This window comes from Delphinus delphis, chromosome 2 (assembly GCF_949987515.2).
Source record: "Delphinus delphis chromosome 2, mDelDel1.2, whole genome shotgun sequence".
Lineage (NCBI taxonomy): Eukaryota > Metazoa > Chordata > Mammalia > Artiodactyla > Delphinidae > Delphinus > Delphinus delphis.
Window position 1 is genome coordinate 88,715,010 of NC_082684.1, and position 24,443 is coordinate 88,739,452.

The following is a 24,443-nucleotide window of genomic DNA, read 5'->3' on the forward strand; positions in this document are numbered from 1 at the left end:
GGAGAAAGAGAAAAGCAATGTGGGTCTGGCAGAAAGTCCTCCTTGTCTATTTGGCCGATTCATTTTTGTCACATTAAGTAAAGTTAAAATGCTTTACAAGAACATTCATTCTTTTAAGTGTTCTTTTTTGCTTAACATTTTAATGTTCAATTAATTTCATCCATTAAATTTAAATAACCAGTATTTAAAAGTCCAAGTAATATGCTTAATACTGTGCTAAGAGATAAAGAGGTTACAGACCACCTGTAGAACAAGGGTCTATTCCAGAAGGTCTTAGTATCTAGTTAGGAGATAATACTAACAATCAGCTAAGGTTACCAGGCATTTATCAGGTGCCATCTTGTGTGATTCAGACTTTGGAGATTATAGATACTTGGAATTTGGGGCTCGAAAATCAATACCTCATTCAGCAAATACTCATTGAGAACCTATTATGGTTTTCTGTGAATAAGAATTTCTGTTTGGAGTTTGCAGTTTGATAGAGAAAGAGAAGTAACGAATACAAGAATGGATTAAGTGCTAAATAGCAGGAGGATGCTTTGTAGTTGGGAAAAGGTTATTACTTTCTGAGAGTTGAAAGGGGAGGCAGGACTGTGAATGATTTCAAAGTAAAGGTATTATTTAGGCCGAGCCTTGAAAGATGAGTAGGACTTTGAAAAGAATAAAATATTCCAGGCATGAAAGGGCATAGTTCTCAAAGGATGTTTGAAGGGTAGTACATTATTTTCCTATTTAAGTAGTAACAAATAACCACAGACTTAAAGCAATACAAATTTGTATGTTATCTTCGAGTTCAGTAGGTCAGAAGTGCAATACAGCTCTCACTGGGATAAAATTGAGGTGTTGGCAGGGCTGAGTTCCATTCTAGAGGCTCTAGTGGTGAATCCATTTCCTTGTGTTTTCTAGCTTTTAGAGGTCACTGGTAACCCTCTTCCTCTATTTTCGAAGCCAGCAATGTTGCATTGCTCTAGTCGTTCTTCATAGTCACATCTCCCTCCTGACTCTTCTTGTGCCGCCCTTTCCCAGTTTGAAGGCCCTTGTGATTATGTTAGTCCCACTCAGTAACTCCGGGTAATCTATTTTACAGTCATGGGCCTAGCAACCTTGATTACGCTTTTGCAGTGAAACAGCCTATTCACAGGTTCTGGGGGTGAAGTCTGTGGATATCTTTGTTGGGGGCATTATTCTGCTTACCACAGGTAGTGAGGAGCAGCTAATCTTGAGAGGAAAGAAGGCCAAAAGAGGAAGGGGTACAAGTGCACTGATAAGGGCAATGGGGAGCAGGTGCAAGTTTTTGAGGTTAGAGATAAATTCTCAATTTTTTTGAAAACAGCTTTGCCTGCAACATAGAAAAAATCGTTTGGACAGGCAATTTTGGGGTGCAACATTAGGAGGCCACTATTACAGTCTAAGAGGGTCTAAGGTAAGGAGGGCATACAATCAACAAGAGGAGAGACGAATCCTGGCAGACCCCCAATTAGCAAAGCTGAAGAGACCTAAACACTGAATTTTTTATGGGTCCAAATCTCAGGGAAAGCACGCAGTCCTTCTTCCTAAGGTGTTTCCTGAACAAGGACACAAAACTGAAAAGCTGCGCCTTCCCGTCACCGCCCCTTCCATCCCCCCACCACCATCCGAGGCAGGGATGTGAGCCCCGCCCAGCTGACTCTACTGACACCGACCGACCAGACTAGGACGTCCGCCCGGAACCCCCGAAGCGCGGTGGGTGGGTGGATGGAGGAGGCAAAAAGCGGGAAGGCGGACCCTCGGTCACGTGCCCCGAGCTGTTTTTCCGCTTCCGTCACTTCCGGGTGCGACCGTCGCTTCTGTCCCGGTGGGCTCTGTATGCGTTCGGTGCTTCCTTACTGTACCTGACAGTCTGTACTACTGCCCCTTCCCCGTTCCCAGCGGGAGGGACATGAGTGTCCCTGGGCCGCCTTCCCTGGACGGGGTCCTGGCAGGGCCACCCCACGGCCTGGAGTCCGGGGGCCCGACGCCGGGTACGTGCTGTGGGGCGGGGCGGGCGGGCGGCACCCGAGTGGGTGGGTCTCCGGGCCGCCCCGCGGGAGTAAGATGCTTTCGGCAGCTGCCGCCCCGAGGCTCTGTGCCCAGCGCTGAACTAGGGAACCTTGCCGGCTCTCCTGGCCAGAGGAGGAGGCAGGAAACGAGATCTGGGGGGAGGCGGGGTTTGGGGTGCTGTTGGTGGGGGTTGATGGTGAAGGCATTCTGAGTTTGTGTATTGACTCCAGCACACTGTTGGCTATTTGTTACACGTTAGTGGTTGAGGATGAATTTACCAGAAGGATGATTGGTTTGTAATTCAGAGAATTGATGTATCCAGTAATATTGCACACTCACTCATGAAATGATTATCTTGCGTTTTGACCTTACTGCGTCCTTCTTCCAGCGGTCTTTCTCAGCCCGAGTTCGAGGAGAGATTTAAACCCTAATGGCCTAGGGCATCTATTGAATGTAATGAATGACTTCTGCATCCATAATGATACTATCTTTGTACTATCCTAGGGAGAATTGAGAAGGTAGTCACTCAAAGCAGTTTCTGTGTTCTGCGGTTCAGATGAGGAACCCTAGGTGAGAAAGGCTTCAGGACTTTGGATGTACCTTTACTTGTACTTCCTGTTCCAGAAATATAGGGGTTACCCCAAAATAGCGCTCTCAGCCCTTTCTTGGTGGTGCTTTTCCTCAGTGACTTCTCTCTCTTCACACCTTCCAAAGTTGCTTCTGTAAATATCACTTCCTTGTATGTAAGTGCAGGTTGGGTCTCTCTCTGCTTGCTCCTCCATCTGCTTGCTGGGTACTCTGACATGGTTATTTTGCACTAATCTCACACACAGCATGTACATAAATAAAAGTAGATGTCTGATCCTATTAATGGTGCCAAGTCACTATCACTTGAAACTTTGACATTACTCTTGTCTCTTTCCTCCACTTGCCTCCTACCTCTGTTTAGTCCAGGGGATTCTACTGTACAATTTACATCTCCTCTTTGCATTTTCACCTTTACAACAACAGTTGTAAGGCTAGTCCACCTCCAGTCTCTTATTCATTCCATCTATCCCACTGTCACGTCACTGCCCCAAGATAAAGCTCCCATCATGCCATTTCCTTGCTTGGAAACCTTAAATGGTTCCTTACTAAATTAAGGGCCAAACACATTATCTTCTCGTTCAAGGGTCCTCATAGGCTGGCCACATGGTCTTAGAGCTCACTACTGCATATGTCTCATGCTCCAGACACCCCAAACTAACCTCTCTTTCCAGAGCCATCCTATATTCCCACCTTTCCTCATGCTGCTTCCTTTACCCATATTGCATCCCTTCCTCTCCTGCCTTAGAATTCTTACCCATTTGGAAATAGTAGCCCTCATAGGTTGCTGATGGAAGTGTAAATTGGTGACATCTCTTAGGAAAGCAGTTTTGCAATGTCTATTTTTTTTTATAAATTTATTTTATTTACTTTTGGCTGCGTTGGGTCTTCGTTGCTGCGCGTGGGCTTCTTCATTGCAGTGGCTTCTCTTGTTGCAGAGCACGGGCTCTAGGCATGCGGGCTAGTTGTGGCACGTGGGCTCAGTAGTTGTGGCTCACGGGCTCTAGAGTGCAGGCTCAGTAGCTGTGGCGCATGGGCTTAGTTGCTCCATGGCATGTGGGATCCTCCCGGACCAGGGATGGAACCCGTGTCCCCTGCATTGGCAGGCAGATTCTTAACCACTTTGCCACCAGGGAAGTCCCTGCAGTGTCTATTAAAAAATGCATAAACACCTTGTTCCATTAATCTATTTATAAGAATTTATTCTATAGAAACTGATATGAATATGCAAAGACAAGCAAGGAAGCTCACTGTAACATTGTTTGAAAAAGCAAAAAGTGGAATAGGTGTCTTATTTTCTTTGTCTTAGTCTACTCGGGCTGCTATAATAAAATAACATAGGCTGGTGGCTTAAACAACAGACATTTATTCCTTGAAGTTCTGGAGGCTGTGAAGCCCAAGGTCTAGGTGTGGGCAAAATATGTTCCTGGTTAGGACCCTCTTCTGATCTTGCAGATGGCTGCCTTCCACTGTGTCCTCACATGGTGGAAGGAGAGAGTTCTGGTCTCTCTTCCTCTTCTTTTAAGGTCAATAATCCCATCATGGGGACCCTACACTCAGACCTCATCTAAGCTTAATTATTTCCCAAAGACCCCCACCTCCAGATACCATTACATTGGAGGTTAGGGCTTCAACATGTGAATTTTGGGGGAAGGACACACTTTAGTTCATAACGATAGGGAACTGGTTAAACAAAATGTGGTAGAATTCTGTTAAAAAGAATGGAGTAGATTCATACATGTTGACCATATCTGAGATATATATTTATGAGAAAACTTGTAGAACAGTATAAACAAGATTTCATTTGTGATAAAAACAGGGTTTAACCATGTGTATGCAAAGACAATTTCTTGAAGGCTATGTAAGAAACTCCAGAGTGACTCTCTGTGGAGTAAGGTAGTGAGGAGTATTTTTACTTTTCAGGTTATACCCCCTTCTTTTGTATTTTAAGTTTTTACAATGAGTAACAGTTAAAAAGAAAAAAGAAAGGAATGAATATTCTATCCATTCAAGCTTCAGCTCAAATGCCCACCACACCTCCTTTAGGAATTATTCCCTGATATCCCTGATGAAAGTGATTTCTCTAATCTATGGCACTTCTCACATTCTCTGATTCCCCTGTATTGAGCTTTTTCAGGGATGGGGACTTGCCTAATTTATTGTTGTAACCTCAAAAACTAGTACATAAAATGTATGTGCAGCAAATGTTTCTTGTCTCCCACAATAAAGTACCTTGAACTTAGTGAATAAATGTGTGTAAAAACATGAGAAACTTCAACTCTTCCAATAATTTAACCAGAAGACTGGGGCAGGGTAAGGGGGTTGGTGTGAGTTAAAATGTATATATAGTTTAAGGAAGGTGTATTGGTTGTTATTCCTTAAAGTTGAAATATCCTTATTTGGTTGTTTCTGTTTGTCTGTAATACTTATGTTTTCTATGTATATATATGTATATGTATATACATATGTATATATATGTATGCATATCTATGTATATATATATTTAAATATATATTTTAAGTATATATATATATATTTAAATTTATTTATTTTTAAAATTTATTTTTGTCTGTGTCACGTCTTCGTTGCTGTGTGTGGGCTTTCTCTAGTTGCGGTGAGCAGGGGCTACTGTTTGTTGCACGGCGTGGGCTTCTCATTGCGGTAGCTTTTCTTTGTTGCGGAGCGTGGGCCCTAGGCGTGTGGGCTCAGTAGTTGTGGCTTGCGGGCTCCAGAGCACAGGTTCAGTAGTTGTGGTGCCTGGGCTTAGTTGCTCCGCGGCATGTGGGATCTTCTCAGACCAGGGCTCGAACCCGTGTCCCCTACATTGGTGGATTCTTAACCACTGCGCCGCCAGGGAAGCCCTTCTATATTTTTTATTTTTTTATTTTTATTTTTTTTTTATTTTTATTTTTTTGCGGTATGCGGGCCTCTCACTGCTGTGGCCTCTCCTGTTGCAGAGCACAGGCTCCGGACGCGCAGGCTCAGCGGCCATGGCTCACGGGTCCAGCCGTTCCGCGGCATGTGGGATCTTCCTGGACTGGGGCACGAACCCGGCAGGCGGACTCTCAACCACTGCGCCACCAAGGAAGCCCCCTTCTATATTTTTTAAAGAGAGTTGCTGCTGTTTGCACTGTTATTGTAATCAAGCCTTTAGCAGTGACATTAATCATAATAATATAATATATATAACATTAATGATATATTTTATTCACTTCCCATCTGATGAAACATCAATGGCAATATCTGTAAATGCTTCACTTTTCCCACTATATTTTTATTTCACTTGTGGAGTGCTTCAGTTTCTAGTTAGCTCTTACTTGTTTGAATATTGCCTTGCAATCTAGAGAATTCCAAAGTTTGTTCATATGTTTCTCAGGATCCAAATAAAAACCATGCTAATTTATTTTGATCTCTAAAAGCTAATTTTGAATATGACAGCATGTTGTTTTCCTCAATCTTGCCAAAATTTAAATCTGTGGTAAAAACTATACTTGGAAATGAGCTATAAGCAATGTATTGTGATGAACGTATTTTGTATAATGATCTAATTTGATGTTATGGATTATTACCAGATTATGATTAAAGAGGTGTTTCAGAGTTTAATATTAGTTTAAAAATGCTTTTGGAGTACCATTTTAGTAATGTGGCCATTTCACTTTTTTTGTTTTTAATTCTAAACCAGTGATTCTAAAATCTTACAAATCATTCATTGAACCCTATTTAGAAATTGTTTTGTACTTTTCTCGGTAGGAGTAGTGATAGATGGGTATTCATGTTAGACATTTTTGAATGCCTGGTACAATGCTTACACTGTTATTATTCAAAGGAAAGGTAGGAATAAAATAGTTCCTGGCATCAAATCTAAATTTACACAGAAGACAATTATTATACACTATTTTCTATGGTAAATTAAGGTTCTGAATTTCAAGAGAGGAGAAATTCTTAGAAAATTTCTTTCCTGCTAACAAATGACAAAACAACCCTCCCTTTACATGTAACTATCAAGCTCTATGCAAAATAAATGTTGACTCATATTACTTCCATAGAATTGAAAAAAAATATTTTTAGGTATTGCATTTATTTAAAAAAATTTTAAGTTTTTTTTTTAATGTGGACCATTTTTTTAAAGTCTGTATTGAATTTATTACAATATTGCTTCTGTTTTACCTTTTGGTTTTTTTGGCCGGGAGGCATGTGGGATCTTAGCTCCTTGACCAGGGATCAAACCTGCACCTCCTGCACTGGAAGGTGAAGTCTTAACCACTGGACTGCCAGGGAAGTCCCTGCATTTAAAAAATATATAATCTCTAGGGGCTTCCCTGGTGGTGCAGTGGTTACACGTCTGCCTGACAATGCAGGGGACACGGGTTTGAGCCCTGGTCCGGGAAGATCCCACATGCTGCGGAGCAACTAGGCCCCTGCGCCACAGCTACTGAGCCTGCACTCTGGAGCCTACGAGCCACAATGACTGAAGCCCGTGAGCCTGGATCCCGTGCTCTGCAGCGGGAGAGGCCACCGTAGTGAGAGGCCTGTGCAACACAATGAAGAGTAGCCCCCATTTACCGCAACTAAATAAAGCCCACGCACAGCAACAAAGACTTAACATACCCCAAAATAAATAAATTAATTAAAAAAAAATTCTGCAAGCTTTTGGAAAGAAGAATTTCTTGCTTCCATTCAGTAACTGTTCCTTCCTTTTAAGCCTCAGACTCCTTTAATAATTCATCGAAAACTCTAAATCTCCTTCCCTGAAAAATACATACACATATGGAATTTTGCGTGTGTTAACGTTCTTTTCAGCTAGACTTTACCTTGTACTAGTAGCTTTAAAATATTTTTTGAGTGCTCATAACTTGATTTTTAGAGGATGCTCAGGAAGTAAAAGTTAAAAAAAAAAAAAAGGATACCTATAGTATCCTGTGTGTGTGCTCTGAACTCCACTGCCAGCCTCCTTTCCTTCCTCCCTGCTACTTTCTTACCCCATGTCAGTTTAAAAGCTTCCTAAATTTGATTTTTTGCTTGGGGACAGGTTTAAGTGACACTTCTCCAGATGAAGGGTTAATAGAGGACTTGACCATAGAAGACAAAGCTGTGGAGCAACTGGCAGAAGGCTTGCTTTCTCACTACTTGCCAGATCTGCAGAGATCAAAACAAGCTCTCCAGGAACTCACGTGAGCTGAAAAAAAAAAACATAGATGCACTCATTTCTTCTCTGGCATAGTCATAATTTACTGTATAAGTAAAGTATATACTGTATTAGGGATAATATTTTGTAACATTTAATACAATGGAGTATTTCTGTGTCTTTTGTGTTAGCAAATGGGAGTGGAGTAATCTAAATTACATAGTATACATGTAATTTAGATTACACAGTAATCTAAATGTAAAAGGTGAAGTGAATGCTCCTAGAGTGTTTGGTCTCTTCTGAGAAGTACCCCTAAATCTTATCTAGACTCTTTGATTAGTTTTGGTGTCTCTCCACTATTTTAGGAAAGAATCGCCTCTTGGGGATGTTGCAAATGGGTATACACCTGTTTCTGAGTAGAGCTGCAAAATTGCCTCTGTAAGAGTCACATTTGTTTTCAATTGCTGGTTCACATGAGTTGCCAGAAATCCCTAATTATCTTTTTTGGAGATGACCCATTTCATTCTTAGTTTATAACTCTACTAGCTAAATAAAGGATTGGAGAATAAGAGAGAAACAGGATAAGGAAGAATGGAATCCATAAAGTGTAATCAATATGCAAAAATATACACTCGGATTTTATCAGCTGTCACCCAGAAACAGCAGCCTGAGCTTCTTCTTCCTCTTGGGTCAGGACCTCTCTGGATTGCCCAAGCTGGCCTATTATTTCTTTTTTGTGGTGGTCACCTTTAAACTGGCTATGAACCACTGCTGCTCTAAGACTTACTCTTTGAAAACTGGTCTCAGAGGCCTTTATTAGGGCAAAAGGAGAGGAATAATCAACAACTATGTCCGTTTTTTAAATATTAGTAACTAATGTTATAATCCTTGGGTTTGAAGATGATAAATGAATATAAAAGTGGTACTGTGTTCTACTACATGTAGTACCCTACTGTAGTTACGGAAGCTGGTAACATTCTTAGTTTTCTGCTAGTTCCAAGTAAGATTATTTTTATTCCCCAGTGTGTGGTATATCTTGTATTTTAACACCAGCCAATCCTTGTGGCAGAAAAGTCAAAGATTTTGTGGGTGAGTTTGAATGATATATGATAGACTGAAGGAAGGTAAGAAACTCTGCAAACAAAACATATCTGGTAACACTTTATTTATAGGAAGTTAGGAATCAAGGTTTAATTGGAAAGTTTAATTGATGAGGACATTGGCTAAAATTTAGTGTTTCAATAACCCCATTTATCTTCCTAGGCGTCTAGACAGTGATGACGATGATGATAGTAAAATCAGCTACTGTTTATAACAGTTGAATATGATGAATAAGCAGTTACTAAACTTCTTGAGTGTTAAGGAAAGATAAGCAAACTTCAGAGAAAGAACAAAGAGAAATATATGGGTCTAGTAAAGAGCTTTCTACACTGTATCATTGATCAGTGTATCTGTTCTTTCACCAATATCCTGCTGTCTTGATTTCTGTAGTTTCTGTAAGTCTTGAAATTTGGTAATGTACGTCTTCCAACTTTGTTCTTCTTCAGTGTGTCTTAGTTATTATAGGTCTTTGCCTTTCCATGTGAATTTTAGAGTCAGTTTGTTGATATCTACAAAATAACTTTCTGGGATTTAAATTGAGATTGTATTGAACCTATAGATCAAGTTGGGAAGAATTGATATCTTAGCACTATTGAGTTTTTTATTCCATGTACTCGGAATATCTCTTCATTACTTAGATATCTCTTATTTCTTTCATTAGAGTTTAATAGTTTTTGCATATAGATCCTATACATATTTTGTTAGGTTTATACCAGATTATTTCATCTGACGGGTTATTGTAAATGGTATTTTTTAAAATTCTGGTTGTTCATTGCTGGTATATAGGAAAGCAACTGACTTTTGTATATTAACCTTGTATCCTGAAACTTTGTTATATTCACATATTCGTTCCTGGGTTTTTGTTGTTGATTCTTTGGGATTTTCCACATAGGCAATCATGTTATCTGTGAACAAAGACAATTTTACTTCTTCCTTTCTAATCTGTATACCTTTTATTTCCTTTTCTTGTCTCATTGCATTAGCTAGGACTTCCAGTAAAATGTTGAATAGGAGTAGTAAGAGTGGACATCCTTTCCTTGCTCCAGATCTTTAGGAGGAAAGCATCTAGTTTCTTACCACAAGTGCAATATTAGCTGTATGGGTTTTTTTAAAGATATTCTTTATCAAGTTGGGGAAGTTCCTCTCTCCTCCTAGTTTGATTAGAGTGTTTTTAATCATGAATGGTGTTGGACTTCGTCAAATGCTTTTTCTTCATCCGCTGATAAGACCATATGATTTTTCTTCTTTAACCAGTTGGTGTGGGTTACATTGATTGATTTTCAAACGTTGAACCAGCTTTGCATACTTGGAGTAAATCCCACTTGGTTGTGGTGTATAATTCTTTTTATACATTGTTGGATTTGATTTGTTGATATTGAGGAGTTTTGCATCTATGTTCTTGAAAGATAATGATCTATAGTTTTCCTTCTTGTAATGTCTTTTTAAAAAAAAAAAATTATTTATTTATTTTTGGCTGCGTTGGGTCTTCGTTGATGCTCACGGGCTTTCTCTCCTTGCAGTGAGCAGGGGCTGCTCTTTGTTGTGGTGTGTGGGCTTCTCCTTGTGGTGGCTTTTCTTTGTTGTGGAGCATGGGTTCTAGGTGTGCAGGCTTCAGTAGTTGTGGCTCGTGGGCTCTAGAGCGCAGGCTCAGTAGTTGTGGCGCATGGGCCCAGTTGCTCCGTGGCATGTGGGATCTTCCCGGACAAGAGCTCAAACCCGTGTCCCATGCATTGGCAGGTGGATTCTTAACCACTGTGCCACCAGGGAAGTCCCTCTTATAATGTCTTTATCTGGTTTTGATTTTAGGATAATGCTGGCCTCATAGAATGAATTAGGAAGTACTCCCTTTACTTCTGTTTTCTGAAAGAGATTGTGGAGAATTGGTATAATTTCTTCCTTAAATGTTTGGTAGAAATCGTCATGAAGCCATCTGTTCCTGGTACTTCGATTTCTGGAAGGTTACTACTTATAGATATAGGCCTACTTAGATTATCTGTTTCTCCTTGTGTGAGTTTTGGTAGTTTGTGTCTTTCAAGGAGTTAGTCATTTCCATCTAAGTTATCAAATTGGTGAGCATAGAGCTACCTGTAGTATTCCTTTATTATCCTTTTAATGTCCATGGGATAAGTAGTGATGACCCCTCTTCCATAAATTATGTTAGTAGTTTGTATCTCCTCTCTCTTTTTCTTTGTTAGTCTAGCTAGAAGTTTATCAGTTTTATCAATATTTTGGAAGAACCAACTTTTGGTTTTGTTTATTTTTTATTGTTTTCCAGTTGTAACAGTTTGTTTTTGCTGTCCTGCTTGTCTTGGATCATTGGCTTGCTGGGTTCTCCTCTCATCCATTCTGGTTTCACCTTCTGTGGTCTCCAGTCAGAGCTGAAGGGACACTTTTGACCTGTAGGATATGCCATACTCAGTGCTAGATGGTGGGGATGTTTTAACTGCCCTTCAGTCTCTTCATTGCTATTTCTTTTTTTCATTGTTGTTCTCTGTTTAGCATACTTCTGCAAGCACATCATGTCATATTTTTCTTTGTCTGTAGTATTCTTTAAAATATTTAATTAAGTGACCCCCCCCCCCCCCCCCGCAGTGTCACTTATTCCTGTGATCCTAGCATTGGTTGATCTGGAGAAGAATATCAGAGAAGTTGGCTTCTCTTCCTCAATAGCAAGTTTTGAATCAGATTTTATTGAGGAGTCTTAGAAATTACTTGGTCTGACCTTCTTACTTTGTAAATGAAATTTAGGTCCAGAGAAACTAAATTTGCAAGATCACACCAACTGATTATTATCCCTTGATACTGCATTTTTTTCCAACTCTAATCTAAAAAGTCACTGCTCCTCTTCCTTTATGATGATGTTACAATTTTAATATATATAAAACATCAAGTTTCTTGGGCAAGATAGTATAAAAAAACTTTTTGGGGGATAATACAGAGAGTTGTTAGGAATAAGTAATAAAATAATTTTAAATGGTTTGATGTTATTCAAATCTGAAATTGAGGCAAGAATAAAAGACGTATTTAATTATCAGAATATTGGAATATTATTTTGGCTTTGGAATATTATTTTGAAAAAGATTATGATAAACTAAATAAGCCTTGGAGAGTCAATAAATTTCCAACTTAATTTCTACTTTTAACATTAACCAAGATGAATGTGGTTGCTTTTAATGAACCATCACTTAAAGTATGTAAAGTTTATTTTGGCTGTGTGCTTTTGTTTCAGACAGAACCAAGTTGTATTATTAGACACACTGGAACAAGAGATTTCAAAATTTAAAGAATGTCATTCTATGTTGGATATTAATGCTTTGGTAAGTATGATTTAGTTGACATAGCTTAATGACATCTTATTTTAGAAATAGCTAGGTTTATCCTCCCAACTTTGTGCTTATGTATGTTTGAGATACTTACATATGTTTTCCTCTAATTTTTAAAGTTTAGAATTTGTTGTTTAACAGGAAACCTTGATTTACTTTATTAGACCTTCTATTGTCTTGAATTATTAGCTTTCAAATGTTGAACTTGTGATAGGAAATTGAACTTATATATGAAAGTCTGGAATAGATCTGCTCATAATTAAAGACTAATAAAAGAGAAGTAAAAGTAAGGAACTTTGGAGGTACTATTTTTCCCCTTAAGGAAAGCACATCTCTCTTTATCAAGTACATGGTTTTTAAAATTAGTATTTATTTAATTGTATGGTATTTTCATAATGTCATAACAAATTAACACTGAAATAGACTGTTTGAGGGTCCTTTACATCCCCTTTATATCTTTCAATTTAAGTGACAGTAGTTGAATTTCATCAGAAACTTTATAGCTTTTTGATGAGAGGAACTAATACTCTTTATTTTAGGAAATGGAGAATTAACAGAAATAAGGAACTTGTGGCTACCTTTCTCTTTACCCGGAACATTAGAAATAGCTTAGTTTGCATGATTTTGTGGACTTTCATATATACGTCAAAGAATGGACTTTTCATTGGAAAAATGTGGCTTATTAATGTTTTCCTTTTATAACAATCAGAAACCAAGTCCACCTTCTGTAGTATTAGGCAGAGGCCTGTGGTAGTAAATACAAAGTCTTCTACTCAGTAGTTCTTGATTTGTGAAGGAGGTGGTCTTTGTCTTCTCCATTGAGTTCATGTTGCAGCAGAGCTACATATTTGTTGAATGAATGAACCAAGCATATGTAATACTGACGCTTCCATCTGAAAGGGCAGAAACTAAGTCGCAGGAACTAAGTCTTGCTCTTTTTCCTTCTCTCAGCCCATGAGTGGTGTTTTTTTTATTGTTGTTTTTTGTTTTTTTAATTTTATTTTTGGCTGTGTTGGGTTTTTGTTCCTGTGCGTGGGCTTTCTCTAGTTGCGGCAAGCCGGGGCTACTCTTATTGCGGTGGCTCCTCTTGTTGCAGAGCATGGGCGCACGGGCTTCACTAGTTGCAGCACTCAGGCTCAGTAGTTTTGGCTTGCGGGCTCTAGAGCACAAGCTCAATAGTTGTGGCGCATGGGCTTATGCTCCACGGCATGTGGGATCTTCCCGGACCAGGGCTCGAACCCATGTCCCCTGCATTGTCAGGCGGATTCTTAACCACTGTGCCACCAGGGAAGTCACCCAAGAGTGGTTTTGATTGTCATTCAGGAACTGAAAAATAGAAGCCCAGAGAGAGATAAAGAGGGTCTGTAAGCTCTAGACTTACTCTGACTAGACAGACTCTTACTCTAGACAGACTCTGACTTTACTATAGCTACATTAAGGCTGCTAATCTCTCTACTGGCACTTCTTTCCTTTTTTTTTTTACCTGATCTTCTCTTTCTGTTACCTTCCTTCCTAAGAATGAGGTGTTTCTTTTTCCTTCTCTCCCATCTCTGGGAGAGATGGAAAGTCTATACTTATCACTCCTTGGGAAGAAAAATGTCCTTACAGAGATTGTTGTCCTTGGTCTGACTTCAGAAGCCCAAAGAATATGATCAGACTTGTCCACAGCCTTCTCAGGGCTCTCTGGCCACAACTTGGTTTTTCCTGATGGGCAGACACTTCACTTAAACTGTCATGTGTACCCTGGCTCAGTCTCTCCCTTGTAAAGGCAGTAGAGAGTGTTTTACTTTTCTTAAATGAAACTGATAGCATTGTTGGATAGTCTTACTAAAATTTGAGAATTATATTGCGTGGTTTTTTTTTTGAATTTTATTTTATTTATTTTTTATACAGCAGGTTCTTATTAGTTATCTGTTTTATACGTATCAGTGTATATATGTCAGTCCCAATCTCCCAATTATATTGCATGTTTTTAAGGCAAAATGTTATCTGTACAGAATATAAATGTCTATTTTATGTTTAGTAACTTTTAATCAATCTGAACTGAATCAACTATTCTCAAAAGCCTACTAGTGGTTTAAATTAAATTTGAATCTTGGAATTAAAATATGGAGATAATTAGATCTTCAAAAATTTTGACAAATTTAGGCAGAATGAACTGTAATTTAGGTATTGATTTATTTATCCATTTTGATATTTCAGTCTGTTTTAAATTGACTTTTAAATTTACTTTTCCATCGTAAGTTCACTGAAGCTAAACACTATCATGCCAAGTTGGTGAATATAAGAAAGGAGATGCTGATGCTTCATGAAAAGACATCAAAGTTAAAAGTGAGTTGAAAATTCTTTCACAGTCTTTATAGAAGTAGAGGTTTAATTGTCTGTTTTTCTTCAGTATTCATTTTCTGACTTCTTATATATTCATATACAATAGGGTACTTAATTCATGGTACATTGTTTTCTTTTAAAACACATTCTTATTAACCCCACTCTGGGCTTTTCTACTAATAGCTGGGCTGGTGGGCTCACATTCTCTGAATATGTCACTGTATTTCTCATTTAATAATAAGAGTTTTGAGTAACAGAACTTTTTTATCAAGGAGACCTTAAATTTCCAAGAACATTTAAAAATTGTGAATCACTGTATTGTCCACCTGTAACTTATACTATACAGCAACTATACTTCAATAAAAAAAAGTTACCCTGAACGAATTTAAAAGTTAAACATGAAATTTATTATTATTTATTGATTACCTTAAATCAAAGCACTATTACTTAAAATTTTTTATTTTTAATTTAATATTTAAAGGTTACTTTCCAGTTACAGTTATTACAAAATATTGGCTATATTCCCCATGTTGTACAATACATCCTTGAGTCTGTCTTACACCCAGTAGTTTGAACCTCCCACTCCCCCACCCCTATATTGTACTCCCCCATAAACCACTAGTTTGTTCTCTAAAACCACTACTACTTTTAAATTAGGCCATAACCTATAAGCCTTTTGCTCTCTTGGTTTTTAAATTTTTTTGACTTAGAAAAGAGCACTTAAACTGCAGCAGAAGAGGCAAAAAGAAGAGTTGGAAAGGGAGCAGCAACGGGAGAAGGAATTTGAAAGAGAAAAGCAGTTAACTGCCAAACCAGCTAAAAGGATGTGAGAAGTTGGATGTTTGTGTCCTTCCTTCCCCTGTTCATGTTCTGGATTTAAGGTGACCCAGTGTAGACTGAAGTTAAGGTAGTGCCTTATACCATTGTGTTATGTTTTGAAATCCTTTTCCCATGAGTGCTGTCTCTCTATCTTCATTTCAGCCATTCAAGAAGCTTTTTTTCCTAAGTAGAAGACATAATATCACTTGGTTTGGATATTTTATATGTAATTTTTCAACTTTGTTTTGCTTGTTAAAATTCATTATTTTGGCCTTAAGTCACTTATAAACTGGAAAATGGTTTAATAGTCTAGACTATAAGTGGTTAAAAATTAGTATGAATTGTTTAGCTTCTTAATAAGTGTGGATTTAAAAGTTTCAGTTTCTCATTTTATGAAATGAATTGCCTTTCTGGCAATACAGCGCTGGGTTTCGGCAGTTGCCTTTTCATTGTTTGGTTGAGAAGAATTGCCAGCTGTTTAATCTCATATGCCACTGGAAAAGAGGTGGTATAAGCCTTTGTGAAGAACATGATAGAAAAGTGTGTACACAGGAAATAGTAGCATCTTAGACATAGGATAGGTGAGCAAGATGCCGTGTAGATTCCACTAACCATATACTATATCTGCTTCCTAGCTTTGTTGTTGCTGTTTTTTCCTTATGCTGCTTCTGGGTTCAAAGTAGATTATATCTATTCCTAAAGTTTGGCGGGGGTGATGTAGCTTTCACACACTCAAATGTGTTTAAATGTTTATAATTCTTAGTAACAGTCATCACACACTGTGAGATACAGTTGTCAAGCTGATAAGATAATGAACCCAGCTTTCCAAGTGGAAAGTCTTACTGCTAGTTCTAGCTATCCTCTGATTTGCTGTGTGGTCTTAACATGTGGTTACTTTTTCTGTGCTTTAAAAAAAAATTCTTAAGGTAGAATGATACATACCAACTACCCATTTTATAGATAATGACAAGAATGGTGGAAAATTAGTAAATAGCTTCTTCACAAAAGAGGCAGCATGATACCTTTAGTGTTTTCTAGATCCCCCTCCCCCATTATTACATGTAGAAATTTATTATGTGAGGGAAATATTATGAAGTTTCATTGTTTTAAATTGAGAGTGTATTATTCACTGTTTTAGTATTACTTAATATCCATGATGTCCAATCTCTTACATAGAGACTGTACAGATTAGATTACAGATTATGATTAGAATGTGTATCTTTTATAATCTACGTTACATTTGGTAAGCTGGAATCACTCACTACCTCTGATCACATATCAGGCTAACCAATGATGGAGAAGGCATTAGATTTACGTCGAGTGCTAAGAACTGGTCTGTTTAAAGGTTTAAAAAATTTGTTTGAAAACCTTTCCCTTCTTTAGTGAGTGAATTATTATCTCACAGTTCTCTTGGTTTTGACCTTATGTTTAAGAGTATAAATATATTTTATTTTTAAAGGCTATGTGTTGCCCTCAAACACTGGCTAAAACTCCTAGGGCAGGATCATTAGCACTGGCAGGACAGTGTCACCTAAACTGCTGAATGTACTCATTGATAACCTGACAAAGGCTGTGCATTGTTTCTTAGAGTGATTTGTGGTGGCCAACTGCAATGATTGTTTAAAATGCTGGTTCCTGGACACCACTCTCAATCTATTGAAGCAGATCTGTTTGTTTTTCTCTTTTTTTCCTTTTTAAAAAATTTCCTCAAGTGATTCTGATGTACCTTGTAAGTTGAGAACCGCTGGTCTAGTCAGAGGTTTCCACACTGGGCTGCATATTAGCACCTGGAAACTTTAAAAAAATATACTCTTGAAGATTTTTACTCATTAGTTCTTAGGTAGGGCCCATGCACATTTTAAAGAGCCCCCCAGATAAGTCCAATGCAAGGAACCACTGGTCTAGACTTTCTAGTGATTTATATTTATAAGGAGTGAAATAGTTTGAAAGCTACCCAGTAACTCTTGGGATTAATCTTATTAAATAAATTCTTAAACTGCTGCTTTTGATATAAAGTCAGATTTAAGACTGAAATAAATAGCAGGCCGGAAATAGGTATCGAATTCTGGTTAATTGAACTTTTGTGACCTATATTTAAATAAATCATGTTTATTGAATGAATGGCAAGGCACATGTACTTTTAGAAATGTATTACTTACATTTTGAAGATTTTTTAAAATGTCAAGAATATATATTAGGATCCACTATTTTTAGGTCAATTGTAAATCAGAAGTACTGTTACTTTGGTAATTAAAATCTAAAACTTTAGCTGTATCTCAGTAGCGTACAAACATATCTTACTGACTAAAACTGAAGAGAACCCTTATAATTAGTCTTGCTGTATTTTTGCACAAAATTATGAATTGGTACTTGAGTTGAAAAAAATTGCCTATGGTGTTTTAGTTGAAAAAAATTGCCTTTGTTTTGAAACTATATCATATATGTACTGAACTAAAGTGATGGGAGTTAATTTTGTATTTACTTTGTAGGAGGTATCATGTAAATATGCAGACGTTGAATGTAGTATGGATTGTGTCCGCAGTGAATTTTTGGGTGGATACAGTTTATAAATATGCCAATTATATACCCTCATATACTTGTCTGATTTTGAGCTTGTAAAATGAGGACTCCTTTTTACACATTTAATAAAGAAAAGAAAGGTCTATGAATTATCCAGTATCATTTATCAAGCACTGATGTGCACACAGCACTGTACACTTCCCTTTATGTACTTTATTTCAGACATTCCTTTCCTTTGCTTTCCTCTCCTGTCATCTTCCTCTTAATGTTCTCTGTAGGTTGTGTCACAAAATGACTGGTCGGCTCATGAAATCCTTTTCAGAAAGGTGATTGAAAGTGTTACGAAAAGATTCTACCAATAACCCAACTTCATAAAGTTCTTCACTATTTGAGAATAAGAATAATAGCTACTACTTTTGTTTTTTTAATTTATTTTTATTTTATTTATTTTTGGCTGCGTTAGGTCTTTGTTACTATGCATGGGCTTTTCTCTAGTTGTGGCAAGCAGGGGCTACTCTTTGTTGCGGTGCTTGGGCTTCTCACGTTGCAGAGCACAGGCTCTAGGCACGCGGGCTTCAGTAGTTGTGGTTCCCGGGCTCTAGAGCGCAGGCTCAGTAGCTGTGGCGCATGGGCCCAGATGCTCTGCAGCATGTGGAATCTTCCCGGACCAGGGCTCGAACTCGTGTTCCCTGCATAGGCAGACGGATTCTTACCCACTGCGCCACCAGGGAAGTCCCTAAAGCAATGATTCTTAATCATTAAACCTTCAGACCTCACTGTGCACATATTTTTAAAAGTTACTTAGTTTCTGGGCTTTCCTTTTGGATCAAGATAGTTCCTATTTTACATATTTGTTCAGATATTATGCTTGTACAGATGAATCAGATATTTAAGATTTGTTCTATTGATAGCTTATTCACACTGTTTTAGCTCTGCTTGCATGTATGAGGCCAGGTGCCATCTAGTCTTCAGGTTAACATTTGGGTGAAACTAGGTTTATTTTCATAGCCATTAAGAGAGTGAAGGGGAGTAGTCAAGGGAGATGGTTCTAATGACTAGTTTAAAAAGCACTTAAAGCAGAAATTCCAAAGAAATACAACGTGAAGGAAGGGCAGTCAAAGAGAAGATCGGTGAAATTTGGGGTGGGTTGGGGATGGTAATAGAGAAAGAGAAAAGGAAAGGCCAAGTCTGAGGTAGAAGGGAAAGGTGATGTGTCTTTTACATACCTTTAATAAAGGAGGCTTATAGGCTTGTGAAGAATAATAAATTAATAATATCCACCTGTTTTAAGATGAGGTTGCCCCCTACTGTCACTTCATCGTAAACTGAAGAAAAGGTGGTAGCCTGCTGTTCATTCTGGTTTAAATAATGTATATTCCTAAAGTGCTTCAGGAGGCCTGCAGTGCTCAAATTTGGATAAGCGTGTGTGGGTGCTGCTCACTCCTATTCCAGGTTTGACTTTTATTAGGACTTTGGAAAAGAGAGTCAAAAAGTATATTGAACACTTAGTACAAGAGAATAAATACTAAGAAGTAAAAACATACATGTATATAGACCTGAAGTTTCCTGGCCTCTGCTTTGATCATAAACCTTTAAATTTTAAAGGATGTAGAACCTTCGTAATATAGTGGTTAGGATTGTGGACCTGAAGTCAGACTGCTGTGGTTTATATTCCTGCTTGATTTTTAGGGCCTTGGACTTGCTTAAACCCTGGGTACCTTTCAGTTTCCTAAACTGTAAAGGTGGGATAAGTGTTTCTGGCTTCATAAGGTTATTATGAGGTTTTATGATATCCATATAAAAGCCCGTAACAAAATAGGAAGAGCTCAAGAAATGTTGGGTGTTATATCATGGTATCTTGAAGTCACATATTCACATGTGGGGATGGTGCTTATTTTGCCCCTTTGTGCATGCCTGTTTTTGTTCACAGGATTTCCCCTAGGATCCTTGGTTCTTTAATATCTTCCTGTTAGACACCTATTTGTTCTTTGCAACTCAAATGTCTCTTCCTTATGGTTTTTCAAACCACTTCCCAAAGAATTTTTTTCTTGTGTTCTATAGTACTTAATACATTTGCCTTAGCATTTACAGTATTGTTATGTGTTCACATGTCTCTCAAGATCGAGGATATTTCTTAGTCATTTCTGTTCCATGGTGCAGTAGTGCCTGGCCTATAGTTATTAATCAGGGTTCTCCAGAGAAACAGAATGAATGTGTGTGTGTGTGTGTGTGTGTGTGTCTGTGTGTGTGTGTGTCTGTGTGTGTGTGTGTCTGTGTGTGTCTGTGTGTGGAGAGAGAGAGAGAGAGAGAGAGAGAGAGGTAGAGGTAGAGGTAGAGGTAGAGGTAGAGGTAGAGGTGGAGGTGTGGAGGTGTAGAGACGTAGAGACGTAGAGACATAGAGGTAGAGACAGAGATATTTATTTTAAGGAATTGGCTTATATGATCGTGGGAGCTGGCAATTGCAAAATCTGCAGGGCAGGCCAGCAGACTGGGGACGCAGGGAAGAGTTGATGTTGCAGCTTGAGTTCAAAGGCAGTATGGAGGCAGAATTCCCTCTTTCTCAGGGGGAATTTTCTTACTCTTTTTCTTAAGACTTTCAATTCATTGGTTGAGGTCCACTCACATTATGGAGGGTAATCTTAAAGTCTGCTGATTTAAATGTTAGTCTCATCTAAAAAATGCCTTCACAGCAACATCTAGACTGATATTTGCCTGATATTTGCCCAAATATCTAGGTACCATGGTCTAGCCAAGTTGTTACATAAAATTAGCCATGATGATTGAGACTGAATTGAATCTAGTAAGAGAAATAAACAGATATTAAAAATAGCTATAATAAAAACCTGGATTACATAAATGCCAAATAAGGACTATTAAAATAAAAAGATTAAGTTCCTGAAATTGAAACATGGCTTGGGAGTCTGTAATCCTTGGATAACCTGAGCCACTGCTTCCATCCCTGATTACATACTCAATTAGACTAAAAAAAAAAAAAAAGATAGTCCCAAGATCTTGGGAATAAACGGAGCTCAGGGATAATATGTGTACGGGACTGCAGAAAAATAGATGCTACATCAATTGTAGCTTTATACCTTCTATATTAATTAGGGGCTGTTCAGTTTTCTTAAAAATGGCTTCTAGGAAGAGGTGGGCAGTTTTAGAGCAGGCTCAACAGATGAGCACATCTTAAAATTAAAACCTGATGAAGCACAGAAGGGACAATGCTGCCATCTTGTGGTACTCTGCTCCCCTAGTCAACAAATTCTGTATCGTCTCAACTAGTTTGATGAAGTTTGGCCTAAGCGTTTTCAACTATAGTGTTTTTGGTAAGTCAGGGTTTTCTGTATGGTCTGAGTGAGATGTTTGAAAGTGATCTGTGAAACATCAGGTTTAAAACTACATTTTTCTAACTTTTTGAATCTTTTAGTTTGATGTTAGGCTTGACGGTGTCCCCCGCCCCCCCCCCCACCGCCCTTCTCCCATCGTCTATCATCATCCACCATGCTCAGAATACTTTTCTAAGAAAAACATTCCAGGCCAAAGATCTTGCTGTGGGCAAAGTTCTCAGGAGTTCTGTGCTTTTATTCACCTGACTGTCCCCATTGGGCCTTTGCTGATAGGATCTGGGGTTAACACGTGGCCCAAGGGCAGCCAACCCATGGGCTCAGTGGTGGAATAATTAGCCTGGCAGGAAAAACTCTGCCTAGATGGGGACGTAGAGTATCTCATTGCCCTAGTCGGTTGCTGTCTTGGGAATATATATTAGAATACTCGGAGAGAATCAGCCCTTTAGTAATTGAAGGAGAAATTGAGAAGACACACGGAAGCAGACAGAACAGCTGAGTGTTATGTGGGGAGGAGTAGGGATCCATGAACTTCTACTTCTGAAAGGGGACAAGGTCATAGATCCCTCAAAATATCTTGGATCCCAAGCTATTTTCCTGTATAAGGCTCTGTGTGACCTGGGTGCTGGGCTTTTCTTAGGTCCCTATGGGATTTAATTACTGGGCTAAGATTCCTGTTTTCCACAGTACCACCCTCCCATCCCCTACTTCCCTTATTTATGAGATAACCTTAACAATTCTTTATTTATTGCAACTTTAAGCATCTAGCGTTGCCATTTAGTTTCCCTAGCATGTTATATCTTTCAAAGTGTTTTAGTGTGCAAAGGATGCTATTTAGGAGATTATGTGTTTCCATGCCTGCTAATCCAGGAGTTCAAGGAAGAAGATAACACTGACCAGCACACTGACCAGCACCCAGGTAGGAGCAGTGCTGCTGCCAGCCACACACCTACTCTCATTGCTTGCTGGGGTTTTTCCCTTGTATTATCCAGTTTCTTAGAGTGTTCTCATCTCTGGCTGGATTTCTAATCCCACATCTACTTCCAGCTCATTCCCAAGCCTAAAGTTCAGAGCCCTAGCTCTGTTGAGCATCTGTTATATGCCAGGTGCTTTATACACGACGTCTCATAACAACAACTTTAGCAGTTACCACCCTAACACCATATCCTTATCAGCATTTTATAGATGAGGACACTTTACAGATGAGGACAGCTGAGACACATTGAGTCTGATAACTGCCCAGATCACACAGCTGCAAGTGGTGGAGCTGAATTTGATTCTGGGAGAAACCCAAAACTACCACGTTGCTGGGGAGTTTTCTTGGGCTAGAGACCCTAGGACCAGAGATAGAAATAGGCTTGGGAGTTTTACTTTAAATCTTTCTCTACAGCTATACCAGTGATAGGGAATTATGTGGACAAACCATCTGCTAATTTGTTTAATCCAGTCTGATAATATTGGAAGAAGTGGAGGAAGCATGGGTTTCCCTGTTAGGAGAGAGCCTGGTAGGAAGAATGCACAGAACTCTTCTTCGATTTTCCTGCAAGGCTGTTTTAATTTTAGACTGACTCTGAAGCTCCACATTTCTGCAATAGAAACAAGCAACGGTGAGACTGCACCTGGGTGAGATGCGGCTCAGGAGCCTTCCCTTGAGATGCTGCTACTGCTGGAGTAGACGGAAGAAGGGCAGAGCTGCTGGGAGAAGTGAGTGACTCCAGAAGGGCCAGGACATTCCCATTACAGCTGTTTTGAGACATTCACCACCACCACCGCCTCAAGAAAGCATGGATGTTGCCTTGCTCGGCCTGCATTTCTGGGTCTTCATTTCTGCCCACTCGGCTCCATCTCTTTTTGCACTTTTATGGCTTTGGGGGAAGAACACAGGACGAGAAGCCAGATTTCCTCACTGGAGGCCCCTGAGCAGTTCAGTTTCCCTCAGGGGTAAACATGCAGACAGGAGGTGATCCCTAAGACTCTTCTGGCATTAACATTATAAGACACCTTGTATCCCATGGCTCTCAAGGAATGTTGGCTTATGGGCTGTTGCTTCACCAGTCCATCTGCTTGGTGCAGTGGCAGCATCCAGGCAAAAGCACTCATCTCAGATGACGTTTTTGTAGCCTTTAACTACCTCACAGCCTGGGCCTCAGAAGAATCCTAAGGTCCGTGAATTTACCCTCGCACAATGAGGGAGCTGGGAAGAGATCGCTTCTGAATGAGGGCAGATGTACCTTTCCTGTCTGGATTGAAAGAATAATGGCGAGGAGAGAGGAGGAGAGGCACACATGAGACACCTTGCCTCTCTGCAGTCCATCCCGGAGCCTTTTATTCTCCTGATTCACCCTCCTTTCCTAAGAAAGGTGTTGTTCTGAGCAGCAGCTCGTGCCCCCTTAGAAGTTAGACCTGTTATTAAGGATGCAGACTGGCATGTAAATCAGGCTTTGACACACCCACCCTAATCTTCATTCTGTGCTCCTGTCGTCGCCGTGAGACTATGTCTCACACACCTCTAACTAGTGGACCATAGCTGACCAAGGGCTCTGGCCACAGTGCTCTGAGGCCCCCCCCTGCATTTGTACTGAGGCACGCTTTCTCCAGGCTGCCTCCAGCCAATGGTCCGCTCCCTGGGAGACATGGGACTTCTGTGATGTCAGCTTTGGCTCAGGGACTCCGCATTGGCTTTGATGAAATTCTGCTTAGCAGTTTAGGATGCTTCTCCCCAACCTCTGCTTCTCTCCTTCACTCCAGCCGACAGTCCAGGAAGGAATAAAGAGGCTGAGGAAAGTGGACATGCTGGAAGGGCTCTATTATGTAAGCCAAAAGACCCAACAGAGGGTGCATCCCTTGAGAGGACACACCAGTCACCAAGCTATCAAAGTGTACTGATGAGAGGGGCACCAACATCACTAAGAAGTTCTGGAGGCTGGGGATGATGGAAGGACAGACGGTTACAAACTGAGCTTGTTAGCATCTATGGGGTTCATAGAGGCCAAGAGGTGGCACTTAGCTGCCAGAAGCCAGGAGGCCATAATTACCTCCCTCACCAAAAGGCAAGGCCGGAGGGCAATCAGTGGCTTTGCCAGCAGGGGGTTGTGGAGATGGCTAATGGGACACCGTGTCGATTTTGCACCTAGGGGCAAAATAGGCAGACAGTTGACAAGATGCTTAGCATCTGTAACGGGGTCAGCAAACTTTTTAGGTAAAGGGCCAGAGAGTAAATATTTTAGGCTTTGAAGGTCACATGGTCTGTGTCACAGCTGCTCCACTCAGCTGTTTATA

The 24,443-nt window shown here is 39.5% G+C and overlaps 1 protein-coding gene across 1 annotated transcript; it reads left to right on the forward strand.

Annotated features, from left to right (window-relative positions):
- The first annotated feature begins 1,822 nt into the window (after nucleotides 1–1,822).
- Nucleotides 1,823–17,974, forward strand: BLOC1S6 (biogenesis of lysosomal organelles complex 1 subunit 6). Its single transcript, XM_060005170.1, has 5 exons — nucleotides 1,823–2,000; nucleotides 7,634–7,775; nucleotides 12,060–12,147; nucleotides 14,398–14,484; nucleotides 15,192–17,974. The coding sequence occupies exons 1-5, from the start codon at nucleotides 1,919–1,921 to the stop codon at nucleotides 15,309–15,311; spliced, it is 519 nt and encodes a 172-aa protein (XP_059861153.1). The 5' UTR covers nucleotides 1,823–1,918; the 3' UTR covers nucleotides 15,312–17,974.
- The last annotated feature ends 6,469 nt before the right edge of the window (nucleotides 17,975–24,443 follow it).